We start from the raw sequence: 17789 nt of genomic DNA, 5'->3' as shown, positions 1-17789 counted from the left end.
CTCCCCTCCCTCAAGTGTTAATCCCTTTATGGGGCTTCAGGTACCTTAAATCTGGAGGGGAAGGGAGTTGCTCTCAGGGGCTTAAGGTCAGATAAGCTATCGCTCTGAAGTCCAGTCCGGTTCTGAGGTTGGAGGATGATTCTACTCAAGTCACTCAGCAAGGAGGGTTCAACAGGCCCTGCCAACAGAGACCTTTTTTTTTTTTTAATAACTTTAGGGGATTCATCCCTGACCATCTGCTTTCCTGTTTGAAGCTCTGTGGTGATGATTATTAAGAATGTGTTTCTGTGTTGTACACCAGGAAATGACTTCAGTTTCATATTTTTTGTATGGTTTTATGGTGGGTTTCCAGTTTGTGGTGTGTGTTTGTTCTGCTTTGTGGTGGTGTTTTTTGGCAGATTTTGGCTAGGGTATGAAGGAAATTGATGTTTGTTTCTGCTTATGTCCATCTTTCTTGTAAAAAAAGCAAATAAGTTTTTTCAAACTTGATTGCAGATAAGTTCAATTAAGTATGGTAAATTCTGCAAAAAATTTCAGCAGCTACACGGTACAATTCTGCAAAAGTGAAACATAGCTTGTGCTGATAATAAATCAAAATGGCGAGAGAATGAGGATACTACAATAGAAGCTTTTTTCGGCATATGTTTCACAAGTTTACCACTAGGATCTGTTAATCCCTGGGAACCAAATTTAACCTTGACTGAAAGGGAGTTGCACCCACTTATGCCAAGGATAAATTTGGCCCTTAGTGTTTATGGTCACAGTCCATAAGCAAATTACAATAATGAAGTGCTGAACTTTTCTTGAGCCCTCTTTCCGGTGTACAAAGATAGCACAATCAGGCTGTCCTTCTGCATTAGGCACATCTGTTCTCGTCTATCTTCAGTACACTTTTCTTGTACAAATGTATATAGTAGCCAATAAAATAAATATTTCATAATCCATTTGTCTGTTATATCTTAATTCTTTCTTCGAATGTCACAGAATACTGGTGAAGTTCAGACCCTGTTCTGAAACCATGTGTTTTTCTATGTTCTCTTTTTAATATTCAAGTGTGATAGAGAAACTGATAATTTGTCTTTTTTTTTCTTCTTTTTTGTTTTTGTTTTTTGGAGATCCTAAGCATCTCTTCAATCTTTTGGGAATTGGTATTAATGTTCTTGAATTTGGCATGTAATGATTTAGACTGTGGGACTTGAGCCATTGCACTGAGAACAGAAGAGATTGAAGCCACAGTGGAAGGCGTAGAATGAAAAGGCTGCATTGAGGACATTTTTCATGATTTTTTAGTACTGTGCATGATTTCTGTGTGTGCCCACTTAAGGACTTTTAAAAACCTTATTCTAGGTAATTCTATAACATAATGACAATGACTTTCTCTGTCCATTTTTTAAAGCATCAAAATGTGCAGTCATTGAAAAGATGTTAGTGCATATGTATATGCATGTCTTTTCTGATAAACAGTGGGTTGGAGAAAACCCTGTCTTCTACCTATCTATTGAGAAATGGCAGAACAGAATAAAAATAGTCCTGTGTAAATTAAACTGATTGCTTTCAATGAATAGCACCTCTGGTCTTTAGACAACCCCTTTTACTAGAGTCTAAAGGACACAAGATACTAATTTACCACAATTATGTAGCTCTTTGTCCTCTTGCTCATAATTAGCTTTGGAGCAAAGGTTAATGCTGTAAAAAAGCAAGGAGGAATTTTCAGAGCTGCCTTAAAAAAAAATCACACCAGAAAGCAGCACGTATTTGCTGCAGAAAAAAGTTACAGTGCATTAAAATGGTCTCTAATGCTGTGGTTTGTTGTGTGATAATGTTATCTACAGATAAGCTTACTTTTACTATACAGCAATACAGGAGGGCATGAAATGCTAAACACATTCTTTGCTGCCAATCTAGAGAGAGAAAATAGGGTGGGCGAAAGAAATACGTAGTTTCCCTTCAAAGCATGTTGATTCGTGGAGGATTTCTGAGAAGAGGATAGAGAAGCAGAGTTCCCTGTTTTAATTGTTGAAGTAGCAGAGATTGAATGCGAGTCACCTTTGGAGAACTCTGAAAACGGGGGGAACTCAAAGATCTCTAATAGAACACTTTTTAAATGCAAGATACAGTGATGTATTTCACTTTAATACACAGAATTTTACACAAAGAGGGGCATATGTTCCTCTCTATGTGCACTTTTTGCAGCTATTAATGTAAAAAAAATAAGGGTCAAATTCTGTCCTTGGATATATACATCCAGTTCCCACTGACATCTACTATCCAATTATAGAATGTTACACGTTTTCTAACACTAAAAGAAAAAGGTATATGCACCTATCCATAAAAGATGATATATACGATCTAGAAACAATGTGGTAGGGGAACTCTGATTTTTCCATTTAATTAAGCTTGGTGGAATTGAATTTTTATATTTTATAATTTTGATGGATAATGTTTGTTTAAACATTTTTTTTAATCTTTTTATTGATTTAAATGTTCACAGTTGCAGAAAATTCTGCAGAGGCAGACAATAATTATGTAATGATACTAAGCATTAAGATTAAAAAAGTTAAAGCTTTATAACCTTTAAAGCACAAATTATCAGCATCACATGTCAAAAGGTACAAAGTAAATTCCTTAGGTCAAACTGTAATAAGTTCTCAAACAGCATATTCCTTACTTTGCCTGTCTGTAAATTTTGATTATTATTGATGGAGATATTTTTTTCATTGGTTTGAGTATAGTGAAATTGATATTACCAATATTTACTGACAAAAAATCTAATCCTTCCAACACTACTTGTAACAGAGGGTATGTCTACACTGCAATCAGAGGTGTCACTGCAACACTTGTTGATGTATTCTGCTCGATAACAATCCAAAGCAGTGCGGACCAACGCATGTTCATTTTCATCATCATGAGTCAGATGCCACCAGCAAAACGTTGATTTTCTTTTTTGGTGGTTCGGGTTCTGTAGTTTCTGCATCGGAGTGCTGCTCTTTTAAGACTTCTGAAAGCATGCTCCACACCTCGTCCTTCTCAGATTTTGGAAGGCACTTCAGATTCTTAAACCTTGGGTCGAGTGCGGTAGCTATCTTTAGACGTCTCACATTGGTACCTTCTTTGCATTTTGTCAAATCTGCAGTGAAAGTGTTCTTAAAATGAACAACATGTGCTGGGTCATCATTCGAGACTGCTATAACATGAACTATATGGCAAAATGTGGGTAAAACAGAACAGGAGACATTCAATTCTCCCCCAAGGAGTTCAGTCACAACTTTATTTAATGCATTATTTTTTTAACGAGTATCATCAGCATAGAAGCATGTCCTCTGGAATGGTGGCCAAAGCATGAAGGGGCATACGAATATTTAGCATATCTGGCATGTAAATACCTTGCAAAAGTGCTATGCAAATGCCTGTTCTCACTTTCTGGTGACATTGTAAATAAGAAGACGACAGCATTATCGCCAGTAAATGTAAACAAACTTATTTGTCTTAGCGATTGGCTGAACAAGAAGTAGGACTGAGTGGACTTGTAGGCTCTAAAGTTTTACATTGTTTTGTTTTGAGTGCAGTTATGTAACAAAAAAAATCTACATTTGTAAGTTACACTTTTACAATAAAGAGATTGCACTATAGTACTTGTATGAGGTGAATTAAAAATACTATTTGTTTTGATTATCATTTGGAATAAAAATAATACTATAAAGTGAGCACTGTACACTTTGTAGTCTGTGTTTTTACAGAAATCAATATATTTGAAAATGTAGAAAAACATTCCAAAAATTTAATACTGTACATTTCAATCTGTATTCTATTGTTTAACAGTGCGATTAATCACGATTAATTTTTTTGATTAATCGACTGCCCTAATTTTAAGAAAAAGGCCTAATTTAGAAATTTTTAATATTTAAAGTTTATAAACTACTAATCTATTCTTTATATAATATTTCAAATAGGTATTTAATGATTACTAGATAACAAAAGTCATTACCATTTCATAGTCTATGTGAAATGAGCTAGTTTCAGTCCAGTTGCTAATGGACGCTTAATAAAGAACACTAAAACCAGCTGTGTAAATAAGGGCGCTGCTTACTTTGGTGTTTTTGTTAAGTGTTCATCTGGCATAAATACATCAACATGAGAACTGAGCTATTCTCTCTCCCTTAATACAGGTGAGGAGGAGCTCACTGGCAGTTAGCAGTACTTTGTGAAAATATGTTAACTGCCAAAGTAATGGACAAAGATCAGGAAATAGCAAGTACTTTAGTTTCCAGTGGTGTCAGCCCAACTATTATCATAACTACATTCTGAAAAAAAAATATATGTATTCATACACACATAATATATGTTCAAAAACCAAACAGCTTAACTGACAACCATCCTTCCCCTTTTCCCCCACAGATATCAACTGTTGAATCAGGATGCATTCCTCTACTACTTAATCTTCAGCCTTGCAGCTACATTCACTAGGTCAAAACAGCAGTTTTGCGGAAACCATACATGTCACTAAAAATCCAAAAGGAAATCCTTTGGCAAATTATCTGTTTTCCTGTATGTTCTTTTGAGGGCTGACTTGAATGAAATTGAGATCATTTTACAATCCTACACAAACAAGCATAGCTTTTGGTAGTTTTTCCCCACCTGCCACTTGAGTTTATCCCACAGTTATCATTAATGTTTTACTTTTGGGGACACTGCTCAACAGGTATAAATCTGAAGTCAACAGCAAAACTCACATTGATGTCAGTGGAAGTAGGATTGGGTTCTTTTTTAAAAAATAATTTCATTACCAGTATTACCTATCACATCTTAAATCTTGAAAATGAAGATAAATTATCTCATTTACATTTATCTAATTATACTATTTACTTTTTTACTCAGCCTGAATGGTGAAACTACACTGGTCAGATTCTAGCCAGTTTCACTTTCTGGGTCACATATATTGACAGAACACTGCAGTGCTTTGGTTGTCAGCATTTAAAAAAATAAAAATAAAAAAAAAAAAGCTGTTTTCAACTGCACTTAAAATAAACATGTCTATTAATGTTGGGCCAAATCCTTGTTTTGTTTTTTTTTAACTTTTTTTCTAAATAAGGGCTATAGGATTTAGCTTAAGAAGTTATGAAGAACTTCTTTATTTTACAAAACCTACATTTTGTTAAAGGTTATGGGTCCAATCCTTGGGTCTGACTCAGCTCCACCACCTTTCTTTTCTCCTCTCATACCCCTTCCCCAATGCTAGAGTTGCCTGAAGGTTTATTCAGTTGCTATTGCAAGTATGATCTGTTTCAAAACTGCTGTAACTCATGTCTGACTGCAGGGACCCTAAAATGACTGTGATGAGTGGATAGCTGAACATGATCTGAGAGCCTCTTAATGCCAGCTGGAAGGCGGCTGGTTACAGGAATCTCCTGATTCTGGTCTGTACATTCTAGTTCACCAAAGAATGTCATGCGAGGTCTTAAATGAAAACCAGAGTCATGCTGGTTAGTAATATCATTGTGAAATGTATGTAGAGGGACTGTGTAAGGAGTTAAGTATATATACTAAAAATACATTCTGTATCAAGGTATGAGTCACCAACAGAAATAAAAAAAACATTTTCTGTCAGACAAGATATGTTTATTCTCCTCTCTCTCTCAGATGTAAATTACGGTTGTAAGCTAATACAAAGGATGAGTATTTGTATACGGAATTATTGGTGAGATGTGAAGTCAGCAGGGAAGCAGCACATAGGAAAAACAAGTCATGGATGGTTATACCTTGTCTAAGTATAGACAATGAACTTTGGGGAATATAAGTACAAGGCAAAAAAGTCACCTAATAGTTAGGGCCTACGGGACTCATGATATCTTATCAAATTAAATCTGAAGCATGATGCACATCTAGAGTTTAGCATGGAAGTGTTAAATATTAGTGGCTTTTGCCAGTATTCCTTCCCTTAATCATAAATGAAAGCAATAAAAAAAACCCACAAAATAAAGTAAGTATTTGGATGTTTAGATTTTATTACAACTTTTCTCATCTGTACTCCTACCATCTAGCTCAATGACGGTAAGTCATTACAATTCTCTTTTTGAGTTATGGTTGAAAATACTTTGTTATGATGTCTGTTATATCTAGTCTATTTGGATTGTAAACCTCATCACTAATAGTTCATGAAGGTAAAATACCTGTAAATATCACCTTTATCGTTATTAGCTGAGAAATACATATGAGGGTGCAAGACAATAGACTCAAGTAACAAAAGAGAGAGCATGAGAGAGACACTGACTGTAAGTACTATGGTTTATAACCAAAGAAGAATAAGCTAAGATTTGTAGCATTCGATCTTTAAAAATGTCTTTCTATTCCTTTAATAATAGAACTTTATCCTTCCATAGCATATTTTATCTGAAGGTCCCAAATCATGTTACACATATTAGTTAAGCCAAATAACACTATGAGAGAGAGGCAAACAGCATCAGTAAACCTTTTTTATAGAATGACTAGTGGAGTTATTAGTTCAGATTCTCAAGTGGTGTAAACTGCTGTAGCTCCAATAAAGTCAATAGAGCTACACCAATTTACAACAGCTGAGAATCTGCTCTACAGAGTAGTTGGATCAACTCAAGCTCTGCACGGCTAAAACAGAGCTCTTACTCTTCCCCTCCACCCAAGTCATCGTCCTCGTATCCTTTCTCAATCACTGTGGGCATCACCACCATCCTTCTGACACTCAGGCCCATAAGTTGGGCATCATCTTTGACTTTGAGCTCTCTCTAGGTCCTCACATCCAGGCTACATCCAAAGCTCTCTTATCCTTTCTGGATAACATCTCTAAGGGCTTATCTTCACCACGGAGCTAAATTGACACTGCTGCAATCGATGCAGCGGCATCAATTTAGCGGGTCTAGTGAAGACATGCTTAATCGATGGGAGAGTGCTCTTTCATTGATTTCTGTACTCCATCTCAATGAGAGGCAGAAGCAATATCGGCAGGAGAGCATCTCCCGTCGACACAGCGTAGTGTGGATCCCACGGTAAGTAGATCTAAGCTATGTCGACTTGAGTTATGCTACTAATGTAACTCAAATTGCGTAGCTCAGATCAACCAGCAGGGGTAGTGTAGACCAGGTCTAAGATAAGACCTTTCATATCTATCCACACAGCTAAAATTCCCATCGAGGCTCTGATCATCATGTCTCAGTTACAGCAACATCCTTCTCTCTAGTTCTGACAAATGCAGTCTTGCCCTGCTCACATCCATGCAGAAAGCTGCTGCAAAGATTATTCTTCTAGTCCATTTCTTTGACTGTTACCCCTTTGTTCACATCCCTCTACTGGCTCCCCCTTCTTAATCACAGCAAATATAAAATACTTGTCTTCACTTTCAAGGCCCTTCACTGCCTAGCTGCACCCTATCATCTCCCATTCACTGTCAAGATGAAAACTCCTGCCTCTGATAGGCCCATGATGCCAGTTTCCATTGCCCACTTGTTAAATTTTCAAAACAACCACTTTTGTGCTTCCTCCCATACTGTCCCTTACTCTTGGAGGAGCTCCTTGTAAACATCCACAAAGCTACCTCAGAATCTTCCTTCAAAATTCTCCCTCACTGTGATGCCTTAAAAAAAAAAACCCGAACAAAGGCTAGGCCACTGGTGTGTTGACACCATTGCCTGGGAGAGTTACTGGTGTACAAGACTCCAACTCAACTGCAGGTTTTCCTACCTTTCCACCCTGACAGAAGGTGCAGACTTTTCAAGTGGCCCCTCACCTTTACATGCAAATTAGTTTGGAACTGTCGTCTTTGTGCCTACATACAAACATCTCCATTTCTCCTTCTGAACTCCTGCACCAAAGGTGGCTAAAGTGTACTTTTCAGAGTTTTATAAGAATCACATGGCTATGCTCATTTTAACAGTGCAATCCATGAATATGACTACTTTAGAGTGACTGCAATCTGATCCACAGTGTAAAACAGTATGTAGCCCTTGCTCTTGTGACAAGTTTCCAATCTGGCTCTTGGTTAGGTAAACTCTGAGCATCCCTGTTCCACATGGCTCAAAAGTCATGTCCAGACTAATACTCTGAATTTTAACTTTCAAATATGCATGCATGATTACTAGTGTGGATGCAGGGTTTTAGGGGACCAGTAAAGGTAGCTGAAATAGTTATGGAGAATATCCTTTATTATGAATGTATTTGCTATTTGTATAGTGTCGAGAGTGTGCTACCACTGTAATGACCATAATAATAGCAAAAGTCACTTTCTTATTCCCATGGCTATGACAATGGGAGAATTGCTTAGAAGCCTAAAGTTCTCTAGAGGAAACATATTCAGTACTGACCATACAAAATAATGACATCTGAAGGGAATATTTTGAACTATTCATACACATTACAATTAACTGGATCAAGTCATGAAAAAGCCTAGGATGAAATTTTAACCTCAATAAAGTCAACGTCAAACATAACCCTGACTTCAGTCAGGACAGACTTTCACCTCGGCTATCATTGTGGGGAGCTCAATGAAGACCTCCATACGATGCTCAGTGATCGTTAAAAACACCAAACCGAATATTAGGATGCATAAGAATAAAATGGAAAATATTATGCTCTTTTAGAAGTCAGTGGCACACCCTCATCTGGAATTCTGTGCTCTGGTTTGGTCACTCCATCTTAAAAGAGATTATAGTAGAAATAGAGACAAAGACTGGAGATGAGAAGGATTAGGGGCAAGGAAAGACTCTCATATGAAGAGAACTTGAAAAGATTGGGATTATAGAAGAGATAAATGTGAGGAGATATGATAAAAAGTACACAGAATAATGAATGGGACAATGATAATCCAAGAACAAGGGGACATCCTATGCAACTGAAAGGTGGTAAATCCAAACCCGGTAAAAGGAAATACTCTTTCATACAAAAATAATTAGCCTATGGAACTCATTGTCACAACATATCAGAGGCCAAGTGTTTCCAGAATGCAAAAAAAAAAAAAAATTGACATTTACGGGGAGTATATTTACATAAATAATAATCAGTACCAAAAGCCAAGCACTTTGGAAGTGATATAAACTCTTCAGCTTCAGGGCATGAGCCAATCTCTCATTACTGAGGGTTAAGAGGACACCTCAAAGTGTCCTCCTAACAGCCTACTGCAGGGCTTCTTCCTGAAGCAGCTGATATTGGTCATTGTCGGAGAATGGAAGCATGTCCCTTGGAATGGTGGTTGAACCATGAAGGGACATATGAATCTTTAGCGCTTCTGACACATAAATATCTTGCAAAGCCGCTACAACAGTTCCATGCGAGTGCCTGTTCTCACTTTCAGGTGACACTGTAAGAAAGAAGCGGGCAGCATTATCTCCTGCAAATGTAAACAAAGTTGTTTGTCTGAGTGATTGGCTGAACAAGAAGTAGGACTGAGTGGACTTGAGGGCTCTAAAATTTTACACTGTTTTATTTTTGAATGCAGGGTTTTTTGTACATAATTCTACATTTGTAAGTTGAACATTCATGATAAAGAGATTGCACTACAGTACTTATATTAGGTGACTTGAAAAATACTATTTTGTTTTTTTTACAGTGCAAATACTTGTAATAAAAATAAATATAAAGTGAGCACTGTACACTTTGTATTCTGTGTTGTAATTGAAATCAAAATATTTGAAAATGTAGAAAACATTCAAAAATATTTAAATAAATGGGATTATATTATTAACAGTGCGATTAATCGCGATTATTTTTTTTAATCGTTTCACAGCCCTACTTAACATACTGTATTTGGGCTCATGCCATCTTTTTTTTCTTTTGATGCAGGAATCAGGACCTAAAAGAGCTTGGGGACCTTGCTCCACATTGGGACAATATGCGTAAAAATGTTATTGCTCACTGTGAACAGATGCTCAACATGTACCAGGACACTCTTGCAGATCTCGAGAAACATACAGGTATGGAAATAGTTTCTATCCTCCATCAAAGGTAATGAGTATCTTGTATAATGGACATTTCACTCGAGTGTATGAAAAGAGAATTAAACACAATTCACAATGGGAGTAGTTGGTGGGGAAAGAGGAGAGATTGTATATTGTGTGTACAAGTTGTATATTGCAAAGGGGGTCAGTTTGGAGTTACATGCCCACATCCTGTCATATGTTACTAAAATGTGTACATACAATTTCCACACAAACAACTTTGAAAAAACGTAGTAGCTTGTTCTTCCAACATTTCTGAGGTACTAATAAGCACCGTACTTCTGGGCACATTTCCTGTCAAAAAGTGAAGTCTGCACTACCTTTCGTGCACCTCAGTTCATTTTCAGGATTTGCACAGTTCATAATCATACCAATGAGAAAACCACATTGGACAGTAGGTTTGTCTGACATCCAGATCATTACTCCACATACAGTATCCTACAAGTAGTCCACACAGCTTGTTCACTGAGCCAACCAGTCACTAAAGATATTAAAGAGTAACAACGAAATGCAGCCACATTTTCAAGAACATCTGTTGATGGAGTTGCATTTAAAGGTCTATCAGCCAGCATCAGATCCCATATTTCCCCTCCCTGATGTGTCAGAGGCATTGCCCACAGCCAGGAAAGCATTGAACTCTTAGGACTGGCAACCTATCATCAGACAGTTGCTGTGAATTACCACCGGGGTCCAAAAGTGCAGCTATTTGCAACTCTACTTTTGCCATACAGGAGGTATTATGTGCTGGTGTGAAGTGCAAACGATAATTGCCTTGGTGCTGGCTCTGTAAATATACTATGCACCACTCTGCCTATAGACTGCAATGCATAAAGAGGGGAGTTTGTCCATGTGCCTGCAAACTCAGTACAACATCTGTGACAAATTTACTGTGCACTATATGCATGGGAAATTGGCTAGTTTCTCCACCAGCAAGACACACACCAAACAAGAGCTGAGCAATTAATGCATAATAATTAACTCCTTCAGTGGCACCTTAGAGACTAACCAATTTATTTGAGCATAAGCTGTAGCTCACGAAAGCTTATGCTCAAATAAATTGGTTAGTCTCTAAGATGCCACAAGTACTCCTTTTCTTTTTGCGAATACAGACTAACACGCCTGCTACTCTGAAACCTGAGAAAAATGGAGTAACCACAGTTTTAAAGTGAATGTTTACCTCAAACAATGCACAGCAGAGTAATCTCCATCTGTATGCTGAACTGGACACAAGTAATTATGCCATAATTGCCACCTTGTGTAAAATATTTCAGAGACAAGTCTTTCTTCTCCAAAATGTTAATGGTTGAAAAATTCACTTTTATCATTCTTCCTTCTTCCCGTTCAATACTGAGCATACTATAACACCTGAGGGTGGATTTCATTTACCTACACACACACACCAGGGCCGTCCCTAGAGATTGTGGTGCGTTATGCAGCCCCCCTGCGGGGGGAGGGGGGGCGGCCCCAGGCTTCCGGGGCGGGAGTGGGCGTCCCAGGCTTCCACAGGGTGGGGGGGCTGCGCCCAAGGGCTTTGGGAGGCAGGAGCAGCCAATGCAGGAAGGCAGCAGGGATCGGGCCTGACCCCGCACTCATGGGTAGGTGGGAAGTGGAACGACCCGGCCCCAGCCTGCTCTGCTCTGCTCCCCCGGCTCCCAGCTTGGGGGAAGGTGGGAAGGGCTCACCGGTGGCACGGCTGGGAGCCGGCGGAGTGGAACGGGCTGGGGCTGGGTCACTCTACTTCCAGCCGCCCAGTGAGTGCAGGGCGGGCCCGACCCCGGCCCCTGCTGCAGTCCCCTGGGATGCATAGCTCAGGGGACAGGGTTTGGGCAGAGCAGAGGTGGGAAGAGGCAGGGTGGAGGCAGAGCAGGGATGGGGCTGAGGGGACGGGGTGGGGCAGGGGCGGGGGCTGCTTTCCTGGGCCCTGCTGTGCACAGCCCACGAGCGGCCAGCTCAGCTGTCTGGAGGATTGGGCTGGCCGCTAAAGCAGCATGCAGCTGCGTGGGACACCAGGAAATTTGGTGCCGTTTGGTGCCCCAAATTTCCTGGTGCCCTACGCAGCTGCATAGTTTGTGTACGGGTAGGGACGGCACACACACACACACACACACACACACACACACACACACACACACACACACACACACACACACACACACACACACACACACACACACACGAAAGCTTTTGCTCAGATAAATTTGTTAGTCTCTAAGGTGCCACAAGTACTCCTTTTCTTTTTACACTCTCTCTCTCACACACTCACTCTTACACCCCCACCCCCAAAGAAGATCTGTTCAGAATAGCTTTCCATTGGACTAGATGCTATATAAACATCAGAGAGTCACTTGTCTGCAAGTATATGGTTAAGAGGTTGCATTAGTCAAAGGGTTCATCTGCCATGCTCTGAAGTATTTTGTACTGGCCATTACTGTAGGCAGGATACTGCAATAAATGAACCACTGGTCTGATCCATTATGGCAATTCCTATGTTCCTTTCTTTGAACCGAGACAGAGTTTTTGAAATATTTTGTTAATGTATTATATTTTGAAGGTGTCCCATATATCATCATACACAAAGCAACAAACACAGAATTTTTATGAAGTCAATAAAAAAACCCAGCACTTCTAAGAAAACATTCGAATAACCTTTCAAGATAAAAAAAAGACAATATAGTATATTAAACATAAATCTTGAAAAACTGGTAATACGCCAACTTTCTTTGAGCACGTTGATGAAGCTTATTAATCTGTTTTAACTGTGTTCTGAGATTACAGAAACAGATCATAGAGTCTAAGGTTATTTATGAGAACAAAAGAAGCATATGCAACAAAGATACCAAAAGAAAACTAATAATATGAAGATGGTAAATAAAATATGAACAGATAATAAGTAGAAGGCTAACACTCAAATCCCTCCTTAAAACTTACTACTTCCTCAAGATCTTTTAGTGCTAATCTACCACTGAAAGATATTTGATTGAGATGCATAAAAATGTGCTGCTTTAACGTTGTCTTCCAAAGTGGCATAATTTGCTATTTTAAAAAACTGACTTTAGTGGAACCATTGAGATGTGTGCACTTACCATTGTCAAGTAACTGTATAATGTTTTGCTGTGATCATTGCATTTCTTCACTTCATCTTCCTTGTTATTTTTTTATTTTCACTTATTGAGTTACAGTAAAATTATATTATAAACTTGTCAGGTTAGGGATCATACCTGTGTATTTGCTCTGAAAGTCCTTGCACACTTTTGCGCACTGCATAAGTCATAAATATTTAATATTCCATACCGAGACCCCACACCTGCATTCTACTCTCTGAGAGCAGTGCAGGATCAAGCTCCAAAAATGTATGTTTAGATGTATGTGTTGCCCACTTACGGCTCCAAAAGTCAGGGAATGCTTGCCCATGAAGCCTTCGCTGAGATTCAGTATTGTGCCTCTAAGGATATGTCTCCACTTCGGAGTTAGCCTGGGTGATTTGCAGGTTAGCCTAGCTTGAGTTTGAGCAGCCATACTGCAGAGCCGTACCGTAGTTACTGTGTCCTCACTTGTGCTGCACTCCCCAGCGTGTGTCACTGAGACTTCTGGGGGCATCTCCCATGGTTTGTATGTGCTGCAGTAAGGTGAACCGCTCTATGTTTCTGTCCCAGGGAATTTTAAAGGAACTTGTCTGGCCCACATGGGGAACTGTGGGAAGGCTACAATAGAGGACTATCATGCATTCAAGTGATTTAGCGTGCATCCTCACTGCAAAGTGGTTGGATTACCAATCTGTGTGAAAGAGGAACCAGGGCTTTAACCCAGATGTTTAGCCATGTTAGCTAGCCCCATTTGGAAGTACCACTTAACTCAAGTGCCTTGGGTATGTGAAGAGGAGGGGGCTTAGGGGCACTGTCCAAACAAATTCTGCAGTCAAGACATACCCTTTAGAGGCATAGCACAAAACTTCAGCCTGGGGGTCGGGGAGTGCTAAGGTGGCTTTAAGCCACCTTTGTGCCTATCTGATCCTGGGCTTGTCTAGGGACTAGAGAGGCCCCTGGTGTAACTTAGGCCCCCAGGGCTGTCTGAGTTATGACAGGTTTCAGAGTAACAGCCGTGTTAGTCTGTATTCGCAAAAAGAAAAGGAGTACTTGTGGCACCTTAGAGACTAACCAATTTATTTGAGCATGAGCTTTCGTGAGCTACAGCTCACTTCATCAGATGCATACCGTGGAAACTGCAGCAGACTTTATATATACACAGAGAATATGAAACAATACCTCCTCCCACCCCACTGTCCTGCTGGTAATAGCTTATCTAAAGTAATCTTCAGGTTAGGCCATATATGAGTTATGACAGTTTCCTGGGCTGCAGGCCTGCCTGGAATCTACGGGCACACCTGTGTACCAGTGCTTGCAAGGTGCCCCTGAAGAGGCAGCTGACTCTAGTTCCTATCCCAAGGGATCCTCCTCTGCCCAGATACAGAGCTTTTAGGTCCCGTTTGTTATTCTCCAGCCCTATTATATGGTGTAAAGTGGCTAGAATGAGGGTGAGGAACTCACCCCTTGACATTGACCCCTTGAGTATATGATGCAGCCTTTAATTACATCCTGGCCACTATGGATGTAGAAGCCCTCTACACCAACATTCCACACAAAGATGGACTACAAGCCGTCAGGAACAGTATCCCCGAAAATGTCACAGCTAACCTGGTGGCTGAACTTTGTGACTTTGTCCTCACCCACAACTATTTCACATTTGGGGACAATGTATACCTTCAAATCATGGGCACTGCCATGGCCCCGCAGTATGCCAACATTTTTATGGCTAACTTAGAACAACGCTTCCTCAGCTCTCGTCCCCTAATTCCCCTACTCTGATTGCACTACATTGATGACATCTTCATCATCTGTACCCATGGAAAAGAAGCCCTTGAGGAATTCCACCATGATTTCAACAATTTCCATCCCACCATCAACCTCAGCCTGGATCAGTCCACACAAGAGATCCACTTCCTGGACACTACGGTGCTCATAAGTGATGGTCACAGAAACACCACCCTATACGGGAAACCTACCGACCGCTATGCCTACCTACATGCCTCCAGCTTTCATCCAGACCACATCACATGATCCATTGTCTACAGCCAAGCTCTACAATACAACCGCATTTGCTCCAACCCCTCAGACAAACATCTACAAGATCTCTCTCAAGCATTCTTACAACTACAATACCCACCTGCTGAAGTGAAGAAACAGATTGACAGATCCAGAAGAGTACCCAGAAGTTACCTACTCCAGGACAGGCCCAACGAAGAAAATAACAGAACGCCACTAGCCATCACCTTCAGCTTCCAACTAAAACCTCTCCAACACATCAAGGATCTACAACCTATCCTGAAGGACGACCCATCACTCTCACAGATCTTCGGAGACAGGCCAGTCCCTGCTTACAGACAGCCCCCCAACCTGAAGCAAATACTCAACAGCAACCACACAACAGAACCACTAACCCAGGAACCTATCCTCGCAACAAAGCCCGTTGCCAACTGTGTCCACATATCTATTCAGGGGACACCATCATAGGGCCTAATCACATCAGCCACACTATCAGAGGCTCGTTCACCTGCACATCTACCAGTGTGATATATGCCATCATGTGCCAGCAATGCCCCTCTGCCATGTACCTTGGCCAAACCAGACAGTCTCTATGTAAAAGAATAAATGGACACAAATCAGATGTCAAGAATTATAACATTCAAAAACCAGTCGGAGATCACTTCAATCTCTTTGGTCACTCGATTATAGACCTAAAAGTGGCAATTCTTCAACAAAAAAACCTTCAAAAACAGACTCCAACGAGAGACCGCTGAATTGGAATTAATTTGCAAACTGGATACAATTAACTTAGGCTTGAATAAAGACTAGGAGTGGATGGGTCATTACACAAAGTAAAACTATTTCCCCATGTTTATATCCCCTTCTCCCCCTCCGCTGTTCCTCAGACGTTCTTGTCAACTGCTGGAAATGGCCCACCTTGATTATCACTACAAAAGGTTTTTTCCCTCCTGCTCTCCTGCTGGTAATAGTTCACCTTACCTGATCACTTTCCTTACAGTGTGTATGGTAACACCCATTGTTTCATTGTCTCTGTGTATATAAATCTCCCCACTGTATTTTCCACTGAATGCATCTGATGAAGTGAGCGGTAGCTCATGAAAGCTTATGCTCAAATAAATTTGTTAGTCTCTAAGGTGCCACAAGTCCTCCTTATCATCACATACTGTTTCTTCAGTAATACAATACAGTATCATACCACTTGTATGCATCCTGAGATATACTTTTTATTCTTTGAAACTGTAATTTCATTATCATAAAGGTACATCTTAATTGATAGAGGTTTTTTAAATCTCTTCAAGAAACGTTGCAAGTTTTCTCAGCACTTACATACTAAACAGTTTCTTTTGACCCAAGTCACAGATGTCATTATGTGTAATGTAATAACTCAGGTGATAAGATTTATCTAATTTATCTGTGAAGTTAGGTATCCTATATAACAATATACTTTCACTATTCTCTGTTGTGTAGTTGGGTCCCAATCCTTCAGAGACTTATATACACACTTAACGTTCTGCTCTGTGAGTAACCCTTCCTCTGGATTTACTGACTATCTCCTTATCTCTTTTTAACATATATCTTCACACACAAACAGAATGTTTCATTCTGTTTCACACTCCCCTCAAAAAATTCCATTTCATTCTACATCATATCAATTATTTATGCATAAGTACTCTTTGATATCTTACAGCCAGATACTGTGAGGTGCTAAGCACCACCTTTGAGACATTGATTGCTATCAAATTGAGTCTTTACAGCCTTGTCTGAAAACTGAAACCTGTAAAGTTCTTGGTATTTCTTCCATGATAATTGCTAGACATGTACAGTATGCCGGCATTACCACCAACTGTTTTTCATTGATAAAGTGTGAAAATACCAAATATTTGACATCTCAGAATCAGGAGGAAACCTTTCTGCCTGTGCTGCTGATTTATAGCTACATTGTCAGTCATATTGTTTCCCTGTCTTCCACTGACAACATTAGTGTGTGTCCCAATCCCCTTGACAATCAAATCGGTACAGGCATTTCCTTCACTGTAAACCAAGTGTTGGTTTTATAATAAGCTTTCCTCCTTTCATTTTTACAAATTGTCAATTAAGTTCTCATGTTTTCTTGTCACATATTAATATGTTTCTGTAGAACAAAGTATTTATTGGTTCCTGTATACAATCTCACCACCCATTATTTGTTTTAATTTGTTTTTATCACAATTTTTTCTTCCTCAGCTTTTTCCCTATAGACTACATTGCACTCTTCTCTCCCACAAAGGGATTCATCTTTCCACATGCTGTTTTCAGAAATGTGTCCCTAGACTTTTTCAGTAAAATAAGATGATAATGCAGAATAAAATTAAATGCATATTTTAACCTGTCCTGGGTTTTCTTCTTTATTGGAGGAGGGGGAGGGGGAAACAAGAAAAGGAGTGTGATGCTTGATATTAACATGTAAAAAAATAAGGGTCAGAAGTCTCTGTGGTCCTATATATACAAAGCTGGTTTACTCATTACTTCATTTTCATTGTTTAGAGGAAAATGTAGGATTAAAGGAACACTTTCAAGATTGTCAAACCCAAAATATTACTTATGGTACCTTTAATATTACAAATGTAATTTTACTACAATTCCTGAATCTCTTTTCCCCCAAAATGACTTTGAATGCAAATGGAAAATGCCCACACTCCTGTGTGGTCTTAGAAAAACAAAGCCAGAATAGCATTTCTCTGCAAGCACTACA

The 17789-nt window shown here is 39.5% G+C and overlaps 1 protein-coding gene across 8 annotated transcripts in view; it reads left to right on the top strand.

Moving 5' to 3' along the window:
- Positions 1-17789, top strand: part of INPP4B (inositol polyphosphate-4-phosphatase type II B) — a 166376-nt gene that overhangs the window by 15015 nt on the left and 133572 nt on the right. For all 8 annotated transcript variants that reach the window (XM_077814444.1, XM_077814449.1, XM_077814450.1 and 5 more), the window contains exon 4: positions 9802-9932. In XM_077814444.1, the coding sequence (XP_077670570.1) occupies positions 9802-9932 (131 nt within the window). The remainder of the gene's footprint in view (positions 1-9801; positions 9933-17789) is intronic.

This window comes from Eretmochelys imbricata, chromosome 4 (genome assembly GCF_965152235.1).
Source record: "Eretmochelys imbricata isolate rEreImb1 chromosome 4, rEreImb1.hap1, whole genome shotgun sequence".
NCBI classification, from domain to species: Eukaryota; Metazoa; Chordata; order Testudines; family Cheloniidae; genus Eretmochelys; species Eretmochelys imbricata.
Note: the sequence above shows the minus strand (reverse complement) of the source record. Positions and strands in the feature narration are given on the sequence as shown.